We start from the raw sequence: 14724 nt of genomic DNA, 5'->3' as shown, positions 1-14724 counted from the left end.
ATGATGTAAAATAACTTCTTTTCCTAATAACAAGAAACATTATTAGGTTTTATTGTAAACATAATATTACCAAGTAATTAAATCTTACGTTAGTTTGATTTGAATATTCCATAAAAATGGATTATAATATTTTATATTCTGTATAACAAGTACTTTGGTCGCAACTTATACAGCTCCTTTACGTTAGTTTGTTAAAGATTTAGGGTATATAATAAAATAATTATTCTCGCGCGATAACAACGTAATTACAAATACTTATGAAGCAGTAAGTAAAACGAGAAGAACGTGAGTTGTAAATATACACAAATATAAATATGAGACGCAGCAGATACTGTAGCAACTTTCTGTTTGCCAGGTGTTGAGACACATATATCCTCACAATCTTCATCCTCGCATAGATCACACAAAGTTGTTTTTCTAGCTTCATAAAATACTCTTGCTCTTCTTGCTGCATAGAAAAATAGAAATATATTTTTTATAATCTTTATATTTTTGTGTCTCTTATGTATTACTTATCATAGAATATCTTTTAAATATTTTTTAAGTCAAATTAAAGTTTAAATTATATACTTACATGAATCATAATAATCATATATAGAAACGGGAACTGGTTTCTGCTTAGCTACTTTATGCGTTCTAAATGCGGATACTGTAGGACAATACTCTTCCTTGATCATCTATGATGAAATAAATAATTTTCTTTTTATATTTTTTGTACATTTTAATATTATATCTCTCATCGTATTTTTATGCAAACTATTAAAATAATTTGTGGCAATTAATTATTGTTGCAATATAGATTTTACCTTGTCGAAATATAAAACCACCATTGTGTCACCATTTTTAGTTTCCACACGTTTTACATGCGATGATATTTCTAGACTCGGTAGAGAATCTCTGTCAACGGTGAAGCCGGAAGGTAGACTTACTTCCATAACGGCCATATTGCTTTCGTTTGCTTCTTTGGTTGGAACAAATCTGATAATGAAGAATTTGATAATAATTTTCGCACAATAGAATCTTGTAAAATAGAATCAGAAAATAAATATTCTTAGTATCTATCTTTTTATTTTTCGATTAAATTAAATTTAATTATGAATAATTTCCGTCTATGCATATCTTTTAGTTTTTGGGGGGTTTTTGTAAAAAAAAAATTTTAAAATAATTCTTTTCTTCCGTACGACAATTAGAATATTAAATACTTAAAAAATTGTTATCTTTCTTTACCATCGATAATAAAATTTATAAATTTGTGAAACAATAAGACATACCCTGAGCATATAGATAATTGTAAATGATTGGGGTTGGAGTTTTTATCCACTTGAGGATCCAACGTAAATAATGGCCATGCTCCAGTCACGTTTACATTATATTGATAGGAAACTTGCACCAGCACGAAACCTTTACCGGATGCTGTTATATTGACGAACCGCGTTTTCGCGGGTAGTATCTGTTTTTGAAGTATCATAGAATTGCCACTATTTATGTTCATGTAGCCTTGACCGTCTCTCCCGTATTTAAATGCGATTCGAACCGAGCTCGTGTCCTTTGACAATTTCTCAGCGAGCTTTGCTAATGCTTGAAGTCCAATCACGGTGTCCTAGATTATTTCAGGTATAATTTTGAACAAATCTTAGTTTAGTTACTCAACATGTATATTTAAAGATAATAACATTTCACGCGCTTTGAATAATATTGTGCTTACTTGCGTCGAGGCAAAACCTCCTTCTGTGTTTCTTTGTTTGACGAGCCATTTCATGACGGGAATTGCGTCAGCGACCAGATTACGTCTGAGATACGAAAGTAAAGCATAAGATGTCATTTCGACGTCGACGGAACGCGGCAAAGAGTAGTGCGGATTTTTGTCGTCTTTCGGAATAGCTTTGCTCCACCATTTGATACCCTGTTTTGTCATAGCCATTGATTCCAAGAAATTAAACGCGGATGTCTCGTACGGATGCTTCGCCAAATTCAAGGCATAGGCACACAAGCTCAATGCATATGTGTCATTTAATCCTTCCATGTTACGAACAATGTAATCGACGGCTTTGTTTATCGTATTACGATATTTTCCTCCGGAATCCTGCGTCAACACAGTTTTGTTTTAATCATCGCGAAAAATGCAATTTCTATTTTAAATATAATAATAATAAAGAGAAAAAAATGATATTGTATATATAATGATTGCACTCACTTCGTTTTCAAGAAAAGCGATGACCGTGTACGCCGTTAAAGCGAGTCCCTTTGCAGCTCCACCTTGCATATCACGATGGCTGACTTTTCCCACTTCGGGGAAAGAGCCGTTCGATGCTTGATTATTCGACAACCACTCCAAGGCTTCGTTTATGATCCTATCCTCGACTGTTATGTATTCCGCCGCTTGCTTGAAAGATTTCACTACGAAGGCTGTAAGCCTGGTGAATGGAATAACTTTACGTTTGAAGTGATTTACATTCTCAAGATATAAAGATTTAAATATTTCGTTATACAAATATTAATTAAAGAATATGCAATAATTTTATCGTATGCGTACCATGTACTCCCACTAGGATCTGACATACCGAACGCGCTGAAAGAGCCATCGGTATGTCTATAAGTTAATTCCTGCTGATATCCCTTGTCCAGGTATTTTAAAGCTTTGCTTTGCACAGCTTGCGTTAATTGATTTGTATTCTGTGTAAAAGAAAATGTTTTTAATTACATGTTGGTGTATGTGTCATATAACAGTAAAGAAAAATCTTAATACCTTCAGATAATTTAAAACGACGATATTTGGTACGAAATTCAGCATATTCTGCTCGCCGCAACCAAATGGCATTTTTATTAAGTTTGCCAAATTCGGGATACTGGGACCCAAAATATCACCTAATGAATGATAAAATTGAACAATTTTTTTCTAAAAATCTTATACAAAATAAATTTGCACGAATATGAATCAGTAGATATTGTATGTATCAACGCTAAAAAGTTTATATTTTTGAATATAGAAAAGTTTAAAAGTAATTGAAAGAGGGAGGGAATATCGATTTAATTTTTAATTTAAATAACATATGATTCATAAAGCATTATTACCGACTGCAGAAATTTGTATGCTTTCGGAGCCCAAAACTGCATTATTAGGTATATTAATGGTAACGTTTGCACCTGCGTTTTCCATATTTCTCAAATCCAGGAATACCGCTTCGTTCTTGTATTGCGTTTCCCCTTCAGCCTTGAAGCATAATGATTACATATGTCTTAATGTATCGTTATAAGCAATTGCGATCAAGTAAAAAAATAGAATAAACGTTACATTGACAAGTAATTTATGTTCGACGCTATCGCCAGCCAAAACGCTGTTAGCGGTCGCCTTTATAGAAATGTATCCTAGTTCCCTTGGAATAATCATGAACGATACACTCGAGCCAGAGTTAGCTTTCACATCCACCTTCTTCTTACGATACAATTCCAATTCTGAAAAAACATTAATATAAAAATTCATTTATATAAATTTATCATAGTTCAATTATAAAAGTATAATATATATATTGCAATTAATAATCTATATATAAATTAATAATCTATATAAATTGTTATATTAGTATCTCTCTGTTGTGCACTCACTCGGTACATCGTGTACTTCATTAGAAATCTCCGCAAAGTCAAATTGTCCCTCGTTAGTTAGCAGAACCTCAGCTGTCAGGTCTTTATTCATATAATTGAACACTACAATCTGTATCCCTACAATTTCTCCCCGAATTACTGAATACGGCAAATCCATGGATATGAAGAATGGTTTGAAGACTTTCAGCTAATGGACAAACGATATTTTTATATAGAAAAGAATAACATTATAATTATGACAACTATCGACTTTTTTCCCTTTTTTAATAATTCCTTTTTTGATATAATATGATATTTAGATTATTTTTTTATAAATGCAGATATATGGTGAATTCAAAATAGTTTTTTTCGAATACGGATTGTATAGATAAGAACCTTTCTGGGTTCCTCTATAAGACCCAACCCATGCGCATCGTTCAGAGAGAATGCGGTCAACACCCATGATGTGATGGAATCCGGTACGTTTCGTCGTAGTTCAGCTTTTCCCTGATACCTACAAAAGTGTACATATACTTAATTCCTTTATAATCAAGATGAGATATTTAAATCATTAGTATATATCTTACAGTCTTCTTAAATAAAATGAATAAACATAATGAATAATAAATAAGATATGAAAAAACACGATAATAAAGTATGCAATTAATAATATATGTACAATAAACACTGTACTGTAAACTGATTCTCATCTCCGATAAATTTTTCAAATAGTGATAAAAGAGAAATTACATGTTGCATCTTTCAAACAAAGCAGTATGGACGATACAAGCAAGTTGATATGAAATGAAGAATAAAAAAATCATGTTTTAAATTCTTAAATTTGTATCCTTCACCCTTATGAATGTACAGATATCTGTTCTATATGAATAAAAAACATTGTATTACAAACAAGAATCAATTGCTTGTTTGTAAATGACACAAGACATCGTTTTTTCAAGATCTGATGCATGTGTGTAGAAGAAGCTTTGTATATATAACATTTACAATTTAACGGAAAACGGTCTCTTGGAAATATAGGATCACACACCTTTACCTTGATCAATTTTCACGGAGCGGTAACTGTATAATACAATATATACGTTATTTACAGATAAATATATGTATATGCAGGATGTTAAAAATACTGAAATACTACTATACTTTAAGCAAATTTCAGCAGCAAATTCTTCATACGAAACAAAGGAAATAAAAGCTTTTAAATACAAATATATATGTTTCGGAATAAATATATTTTTGAGTTATAATTAAGAAATTATATATATTCAATAATAATTATCTTAATCATGTTATTTGAAAAAATGATATGATACAATATCTAATTTAGATTTAATAACCGTTTTAATTTGCCATCGGTTATTAAGTCAAAAAATATATATGATCGTTGCGAAAAAATTCGAAAAATTTCAAATCAGTTGTAAATAGATTTTCATAAGCTCATACATACAAAAAAGTGATTATTAAATATAAGTGATTATTAAAATATTTTCTTTGATACATGGTTTTTGATTTTCGAGAATTTGTATGTTTCTTTGACTATTTTATGAATTAATGCTGAACGCATGCAAAGTTTGCACTAGCGATTCTCTTTTCACATCCTGTATACATATATACGCGTATACATAGGCGTGCATAAAACGCTAAAAAAGTATACAAGATAAATACCCTGAAGAGAAGTTTGCAAAAAGCCAGGTGTTTAAGATGTCATGCATTAGGAATACACGGGGCTTATTCCAGACAGGGTTTGGGATGCGAGAGAAGGCGTAAGGACCTGCCAGCGGCGGTCTGGTCGCTAATCTGTGCGTGACAGGTGGACCAAGATCTGGTCGAAGCGTGGACACCCCATGAGGCGAGCCCGTTATTCTACCCTTGAGAATCTCTGGTCCTGCAATCCAATTCTGTGTATTGTATTACAATTGCCCTGAGCCTGGGAATTGGAATAAGGTAACTATACTCAAATACGGTCAAAACAATTATCCAGTCTCAGTAGTAATTATCGAGAGAGTTTATCTTCACATACAATGCCTCAGAATTGCTACCACTTTTTTGGCTACAGAAAGATCTCTCCTTTAACTTTTAACAAAACTTTTATCAAAATTCCTTCTTAATTAAGATTCGAATAGATTATAACTTTGTTTTCTTCTGTTATAATTCTTTTTAACATTCAATTTTTATATTACAAGAATCACAACATGTACCTCATGCATATCCCTTTAAACTTGAATAAAAAAGAAAGTTTTATCATTTATTTTCATATTTGAAAAGTTTATCTTTTGATTATGTAGATCTTAATCCAAAAATCAAAATAAAATAAAGTTACAAATTGACATTCTTCTCAGTTTGATTTGTGATTTTAATGAAATAGAGTGACACTTCTGTAACATTCTTTTCAATGTCATTAAAAGACATTATTAATTGGTTATTCCATATTATGTAATACGTCAAAAAAATGTTTCAAATTTAATAAAATTAATTTCTATATCATAAAAGTTGATGAACATCAATTTCTGCGATTTTAGTATTTCAATTATCGATGTAAATATGCAAATTTTTCTGAAAATGAAACAATTCAAAGTTTCGAAATAGAATAATTTCATCTGGAATAATCCTGCATAAAAAATTGAATTTTTAACGAATAAAAATCAAATTTTAGGTTTATACAAAATGCAATACTATAAATATAAATGATGTAGATGTCTGACAGATCTGTATCTGTTATATTTAATAATTGAATTTGTATCCATTTCTGAAAGTATTATTAATTGTATTATTCTTAATTTTAATAAAGTTAGACTTTCATACACATTGTCATATCTAAGAATGGTGAGACTAACGTAGATTGCAACAAAATTTCATTCTGTGATTGAAATATATTATATAAAAAAATTATTAGAGAGAGAATTAAATTGATCCAATAAAATCAAACAATTAGCGTATTGATATTAGACAAAAAATCAAATATAACTTCGATTTATATTCGCGAAATAGATATATAAATTTAAGATAAAATAATATACTAAATATTTTAATTTAAATATTGTGAATCTTATTTAAATAATATATACATATTTAGAAAGTATATTCCCAAATCCGGAAATAAACACATTGTGATTATGAGAAAGACCCTGAATAATTAAAATTTTTATCTATCACCATGAGTTATTCAATGCCATTTCCTACTACAACAAATTCCATATGCAATTTTAATGCGCAAAGCGTTTTAGTTTTTTTTATATTATTTCGTATTCCAATAAATATTAATATTTTTTTATAAAAGTACATATATGAGTGTAGGCTAAAAGAGAGAGAGAAAGAGAGAGAGAGAGAGATGTCAAATTTTCCATCAAGAAGAGAGAATCACCACAGATTAAAACATTAGATAATTAGAGATATATTAGACACAAGACATTAAAGAAATATCTATATTACGAAAAGGTAATGCTTCTTTGTTACTAATCGATGCAACTAAGAGAAAATATCCAAATAAATATAATTAATCGCTTACTAAATTTGTATAGAGACGTATAGAAGTAAAAAAGGGATCTCTTATGCACGATAATTTATTATGTCATTGGCATTACCCAGCGTCAAGCGTTTGCCAAAGCCAAGTTTCAGGGAAATTCTTGCGAACTTTGACTTTTTCGGGCGGTAATGCAGCTGGGCCTGAGAATCCCGCAGCGGATGCATATAATGCTTCATCCAAATTAGCTCTGTAGTATACTACACACATATAAGCTCGGTTAAAAAAATATATCTATGTTACATCTGTGCGCGAGACTGAAAAAACAAATCGATAATAATAAAGGAAAATAAATTGAAAACAAAGAGACTGTTATTCTGCTATGTTACAAATAAGATTTTTGTACTTTACTTAAGTAAGTTATTTTAATATATATACCATATATATTCAATATGAGATAATTTATTTATATATACTTGAAGAATGTGCGAACTCGAAATATACATATTTTGCATTTTAATACTTACGCGCAGGAAAGTTTTCATGAACGTATCCATTTGTGAGGATTACCACACCAGTTTTCTGATAGAAATATCATTATCTTAATTTGTGTAATATTGGATAATAATGATCAATAAATATTTCAAAAATAATATATATTTTACTTGAAACACGTCATCTGCCGTTCCTGAGCCGGGTCTCCAGAGAGGACGATCGAAAAACGAATCTGTATACGGCGATGCTTTCACCCTGTCATATGATTGCAGTTCCTTGTACACTTGCTCCTGCGATATAATCAACGAATCAGTTTGTTGTGTCGTCAAGAGAGAAAGTGCGTAAAAAATACGCGTGAAATTTACTTAATTATAATTACTTAAGATATTACAGTATTACATTCTACATACGTAAGATATATCGTTTCCAGATTTCAGCAAGATGGATCTCTGATCGACACCTAACAATCCAATAAAGGAATTTGGTTTCGCTGATATCATAAGATTAACACTTTCCCCAGGCATGACTTCGCCAGGTGTTACTTTAAGATCGATCTGTACATTACAAAATTCTATATCGTTATCTATATTCACGCATTCTCTAATATAGCTCATCAATACATAAACGTTTTAAGAATAATTACGATGACTTACGAAATTTTGAAGTAATCCAGTGAGTTCAACATCCAATGAATCCGCTATTACTTCTCCGTCCGTTCGCACGTAATATACAATTATATGCGCGGTAGGTGCCATGACGTATGTTGCCAAAAATCTGAAAGGTATTTTTGTGTTAAATAAAATACCGTCATTAACTGATTCTAAGTTTAAAAAAATACAGACAGAAAGATTTAAATAAATTTATATGTTCAAAATAGAAAACTTTTCCTTTCAAAATTATTAATTATAAATTCAGAATAAAATTAATTTAAAGACATATTTTCGAATGACTCAAAGGAGACCTAAGATTTAAATTTTTTCTATATACTTACTTGAAAGATGTTGTGTACTTGTCTTGTACGTAGATCGATCCCGCGTCTAAAATGTCACCGCGACCGAGTACTTCGTAACTTATATATTTCAGCGGAGCAGTAGAATTTACTTCAATCTCGATATAATTGTTCACCTTACAAATTACAAAATATCGTGAGACGAGAATCACCGAAAGAAAAATTTTATGAATATAATAGATTTAAAATATATATCGTATACCATTGGCTTTTCCGTTTTTAGAACTGCTTGGATGTATTCATTGCTCACGGACGTAGCTTGATTAGTCGTGGGAAACCATTCATGAAGATTTAAATATTGTGCCTGCATATACACACAAATAATTAGATAGTATATTTGTAGATAATATAAATAAGATAAAGAAAGAAAAGACTCAAGATTAATAACTTTACCTCTATGTTTAGAGGAAAACTAATATTATCGTTCGTCTTGGGTGGATATAAATCTAATTGTATCATGCCGTTTTGATCCAACATTTTTGTAACATTTAAATATTGCGATCGATCGTATGTATATCCATACGCTATTAGAACATCGTTCTTAGTGTCCTGTACTGGCGATCCGTCGTGATTCGTTAATTTTAGCTGCAAAATAATAGTACGCACAAATAAAAAAAGTTATGCGTTTTAATTTGAGCATTCATGACTATTAAATGTGCCATAATAAGACATGCTTACGAAAGCGGTGTATTTTAATCCCGGTTTGAAGTATTCCGACGTTTTTATTAGTTCCATTGTATATTTGTGTTTATGTAATGTTACTTGTACCGAGGCATTTTGTCTCCTGGTAGTTAACGCCTCCTCTACCACTACATCAATCATGACGGGTCTTTCATATTCGTCGGTCAATCTATATAAAAATAATATATAATGTATATGTTCAAGAGAGTCAGTCGTGTAATCTGCGTAACGCATCTTGCAAGACTATGATAGAAAAGTTTGTGAATAACTAACATAAGTGATAAAAATCTGATCCGATTTTTTATTCTCAGCAATAATTGTTTAAATGCTATATTTTTAGAATGTGAATGGTATGTGCAATGTTAATGCAATATTTACCTCAATTCAGACAAAATGTCGAAATCAACTGTAACTTTCCCGTCGATCGGTACCACTTTTCTCACTGGTTGTTGGAATATCGGTTGAATAACGCCAGAAAAGATGTCTGGGTAAACTGTTATCGTCGCCTCGCCTTTTACCGGCTTTTTATAGGTATACCTAAATTAGGTGAACTTACAAATGAATATCTTTGGTCAAATTTTTCGTACAGATATTAGTATAAGTCTAGAAAGTCTTTGTGTATACGATTTAAATAGAATTATTTAAGTCAAAAGGGAAAGTCAAATTATTTCAGTCCTTGGTCTTTAATTAATATTTTGTGAGACAGCACATCTTCAAAATTTATTTACCGCTGAAAAAATATAGGGCACACAATAATTTTGTTATTAATTAACAAGGGACGATTAAAAAGGCACAATATGCGGTATATTTTATCGATTTGTAAATCTTTTCTGTAAGTAAAGTCTTACTTTATTAGAAAGCAATAGCTTACTTCGCGTGAACAGTTGCTATTATTTTTGATTCCTTGAATTGCACATGTTTCGGTGAATCAATCGTCACCTCGAAGTTGGGCAGGACGTACTCTGCGACTTCAAATTCCTTTTCGAATGTCTGATCGCCCACATTGGCGATAATCTTCCAGTTGCCCAATACCGGTGACTGCGACAGCTCCAATTCACTGCTAAAGATCCCATGAGCCACCGACGGTCGAGTCCATTGCTTGATACGATTTCCATCGCCGTCCTGTAGCAATTTTTCCTTAATGTCTCGAAAATTTACTGTGCATACTCTCGACAAATCATTTTATTATGTCTTGTAAATATAGAGATTTATATATGGATATATATAGTTTTTATGTATGAGAGCATTAAACTCATTACTCACGATGATATACACATCCGTTGGTCCCACAATACTCGGCCTCAATCTTGAATCCAATATTATACAGCGAAACATAACTTTGTGACCGGGTTTATAAATCGCCCGATCGGTCTGGATGAAAACGGAGTAACTTTTGTGTACATATTCGATGTCTGTCGATTTCGAAAAATTGATACCTGACAAGCCGCGCGCTGTAAGTTTGTATTTTCCCGGCGTGGTCTCGCCGATCTGACAAAACGTAAACAGAATAAAAAAATATAAATAATAAGTTAAGAGATAAGGCAACAAAAAATTTATATATAAAATCTTTTATATAAATGTGCTCTCGCAATACGTACATCCAATCGTAAGATTTTAGTGGAGTAAGGTTCGACGACTACCGTTCGAGATATGTTGAATATCTTTCCTGCATCAAGTTCTCCAGTTAACTCGACGTATATCGTTGATGGTGTTGATATGCCAGTAACACTTGCCGCTACATGATATTCTGAATCAGGGCGTACCACTTTCGGAGCAATAATCGTGTAGTATCTTTAAGAAATACAAGAATCTTTTAATAAAAATTAATCATGCAAAGCGAAATTAAAATGCGTATTAAATTTTATAATCTAGAACAGAATTTGGAATACAATGTTCTAATGATTGTTCAAACTAATATCCAAACTAACTATTTAAAACAGTCCATAATACTATTGTTGTTTTTATTATTATTATCATTATTATTATTATTATTATTATTATTATTATTATTATTATTATTATCGATGACATGGTAAACTAACTGCTGAATGTATAGAAATTTATCTTCATAAATTGTATGTTTTGCAAAAATATCTATAAGTGTATACTATACTTACGATCCTCTTTCGGTGGCTACATTTGAGATTATTCCCGATAATACTAGAATGCTCAGCCACGCATATTCCATGTTCTAAAGAAGAAAACCTACGATAAAAAAATATTAGTTGTAATTGAAGTAGTCAATAAAGTATCCGCCTAAAGAGAATAAATATATAATCATTCGATTAAAATAAAAAAAATTAAAAAAGAAAGTTCAGAAGAAAGTTTTTACGTAACATCAATCCGCGAAAAATCTGTTATTTATATATAATTAATTCAAACTTTTTTTGCAGATAAGAAATTAAATTTAAAAAAACATTTCTCATTAAGAGAATAATGTTACATAAAATAGCAGATCGTAAAATAATGTACGATTTTTGTTTCTCATAAAATTGCGAGATTTCGCAATAAGAGTCAATCACAACATTTTTCCTTGAACGTGTATTACAGGAATGATAACCATTGACATCTGATGATAATTTGATGAAAGATAAACGACGATAGACGCAAAGAAAACTCAAGAATGTTACTAAATGTCACGAGTAATTAGACGTACGTAAGTGACACAATGCACACAGGTGTCAGTAATTACGTTGTCGTGCAGTTTCCCTTCTTTTGCGAAATCACATTTCTTTACCGGGTTTTCCGGGAATTTATCGTGATATCCATCATCATTAATTTTGAACAAGAATAAGATAATTACTTGTTTAGAGAGAAAAAAGACACTTAATAACGAATAAAAATAACATGGATTATTTTTCAATATTTCCATGAACAGATTGTGACGTGAGATGAGAAGCTGGGTAATTCCGACAAAATGTATGCATAGAAACTTTTCTTACATCCGGGTATTGCATAATAACTTAATGAAACCGTGTTTTTATTCGATAAAACAGGTTTACAAAGTATTTTGCTATCCAATATATTTCACGTAAAAATATAAAACTGCTCGCATTATCTAGAAAAACAGATATGCTCTAAATACAACAGATATGTTCTAAGTACAAAACATAGCATTAATAAATTAAATTTATAAAATTTTTCAATTATAAATTTATAAATTAAATTTATAAATTTCTAAGAAAAAATTTCTATAAAAAAATTTAATAAACTAGTTTTAATTTTACATCTTTAATGCATATTTCTCGCGCGTCATAAGATTGCTATTATACTTGGTAATATTTTATCAATATTATCCTCCCTTCAATTTAAATTGAAAAATATTATATTATTTAAATTAAATACGTTTAATTGAAAAAAAAAAGAATTTAAGGAGAAAAAAACTTCGTTCATTCTCAGTTTGTCTTTTTTTTTGCAAAGAAAAATGTGAAGACGCATGTATTAAATATTGTAAACGAATGAGATCGTATTAACGCTGAGACTCGTAATATTAGGAGGATTCACATATGAAAGCAAAGTGCTTCACTTTCTTTTGTGAACAAACGATCGTTATAAACTGTACTTTGCGACAGTTTTAATCACCAATAACATATAATATCAAGAATAAAAATATTACATATATAAAAAAAATATATGTACGTCATTAAAATAAATTCTATTTTAAAAACATATATGTATACCAAAATATATACATATAATTGATTAATATTTTTTATCACAAGTTATACATAAATAATAATATTATAATAATAAGAGTGCAGCAAAATATTTATTAAAAAATGCTTTCTACTTTAATACAAAATAAAATTTGTTTAGATGTATTTTAAGAGAAGATTTTTATATTCAATTCTATGTTTTTATTAAGTATTTATTAAGTATAACATTTGAAAATTATAACTACTATCAATCTCAGAAATTCAAAATCATGCTAAATAAATAAACATGCCATTGTGTAAATATTCTATTTGTTGCATATTATTTTTAACGATAATTTTTCATTAGCAAAAAATTCAAGCAATAATAATTTTTCAAGTTATAAGCAATTAAAAGATTTTTCGCGAACAAAAATGAAGGAAAAACGTTGAATGCATATAATAATATTACATTTCCCAGCTGAAAATTCATAAAGATAGAGAATTTATTATAATTTTAGTTCGAGGCCTAGTTTCAAAGATATATGAATGGTGAATTGGAAAGTTGCAATATAATGATGATCTCTCTCGAAATTTTCACTAAGAAGAATCGATCTCACGCATTGATCAATGAATCTGTCGCTGAAACATAATGCGCGGGAAGTGGGACACCCTGTATACCATAATAGAGCGAAATCCTAGGTAAGAAAGTACACATTCATAGAGGCCTACTCCGTTTTCACACATATTTACTTCCCAAATTCGGAAACAAATGAATTTCAACTGCAACCTGCCGTACAAAGTCTCATCGATTATAAATTGGTCGTTACACATATAACGTTGGATCTACAAATTGCTGGCTACCGAAAGTATCGCGATCGATTCTACAACTTTGGAACGACTTTCACCGTGCGGGATCCAGGGCAGTCGCGAGGAATGACAGCACAATCAAATCATCGAGAACGATCGTGAATCTCGCTTTATTTCTTTTATTACATATCTCATAATCAGTAACCTCGCTTCAAAAAGATTCCTCTCGCGAAAATGACAGGAAGGTCGCGCGTCATCGCGCGAAATAAATTCGTGACTCTCTCGATGACTCACCCAGGTCAGAGAAAAGACGAGAGGATGAAAATCGTCCGGCAAAGATCGCGAATCGGACGATCACGTTATCCGCAAACACTATCGTTGTTTGCCCGTTTCCGGGCGTTGCGCAGCGAGGAGGACGCGAGCCGAAAATATCGGATGAATTGAACGGAGACGCGTTTGCTTAACGGCGCAACGGTTAAGCAAGCACTGACGGCCACTACCAATCATGGCTGCAAGAAACCGGGCAGTGCAGGTTTCCCTTCCGCCCCCACCATCTCCGCCACGCGCGCCCCGGTTACATCTTTACCGTTAAGCAAAAATAATACCTCGGCTTCATAGACCCGTCTTCTTATCTCGGAAAGAGATCTTCATATCTAGGAATGCAATTTGGAGTTTTCTAGCAGTCATATTTGATGCTCAAAAGAATGTTATGTGTTTGTGTTGGAATCAAATTTCGGTGTTATCTCGTAGAAAATATCGCGTACAACCAGTTTTCGGAGCAATCTTTCTGATGAGCTGATTTCTTTCCAAATTTCTTCTTTTGAAAATATGAGAATTGTGTACCGTTTGTATATGAATCAATTAGATCAAGAGAGATTAGATGAATCAACTTTTTGTTGGGCAAAAATAATTCTCGTCTGCAAACAATATGGATATCTATAAAATTATGCACGACTAATGAAGGATAATCAAAAAGAGAATCAAAAAGAGAATTATCTATGTATTCTGTATATGTGATTCAATTCAATAATTTTCGA

The 14724-nt window shown here is 31.2% G+C and overlaps 1 protein-coding gene across 2 annotated transcripts; it reads right to left on the bottom strand.

The window, feature by feature from the left end:
* Positions 1-15: 15 nt before the first annotated feature.
* On the bottom strand, positions 16-14194 carry LOC126858837 (thioester-containing protein 1 allele S3-like). Of its 2 annotated transcripts, none has more exons than XM_050609445.1 (27): positions 13982-14194; positions 11363-11450; positions 10844-11036; positions 10509-10733; positions 10117-10367; positions 9624-9782; positions 9243-9414; positions 8958-9149; positions 8767-8868; positions 8547-8680; positions 8209-8329; positions 7966-8109; positions 7726-7845; positions 7588-7642; positions 7182-7320; positions 3979-4096; positions 3604-3790; positions 3293-3453; positions 3073-3211; positions 2747-2865; positions 2534-2673; positions 2195-2414; positions 1706-2083; positions 1272-1600; positions 807-978; positions 575-677; positions 16-448 (listed from the first exon to the last, which is right to left on the bottom strand). In XM_050609445.1, the coding sequence occupies exons 2-27, from the start codon at positions 11431-11433 to the stop codon at positions 246-248; spliced, it is 4347 nt and encodes a 1448-aa protein (XP_050465402.1). In that variant the 5' UTR covers positions 11434-11450; positions 13982-14194; the 3' UTR covers positions 16-245. The 2 variants fall into 2 exon arrangements, with proteins under 2 accessions (XP_050465402.1, XP_050465401.1); XM_050609444.1 differs by lacking the exon at positions 7182-7320 and adding an exon at positions 5266-5485.
* Between the last annotated feature and the right edge of the window lie 530 nt (positions 14195-14724).

Source organism: Cataglyphis hispanica, chromosome 2 (assembly GCF_021464435.1).
Source record: "Cataglyphis hispanica isolate Lineage 1 chromosome 2, ULB_Chis1_1.0, whole genome shotgun sequence".
Lineage (NCBI taxonomy): Eukaryota > Metazoa > Arthropoda > Insecta > Hymenoptera > Formicidae > Cataglyphis > Cataglyphis hispanica.
Note: the sequence above shows the minus strand (reverse complement) of the source record. Positions and strands in the feature narration are given on the sequence as shown.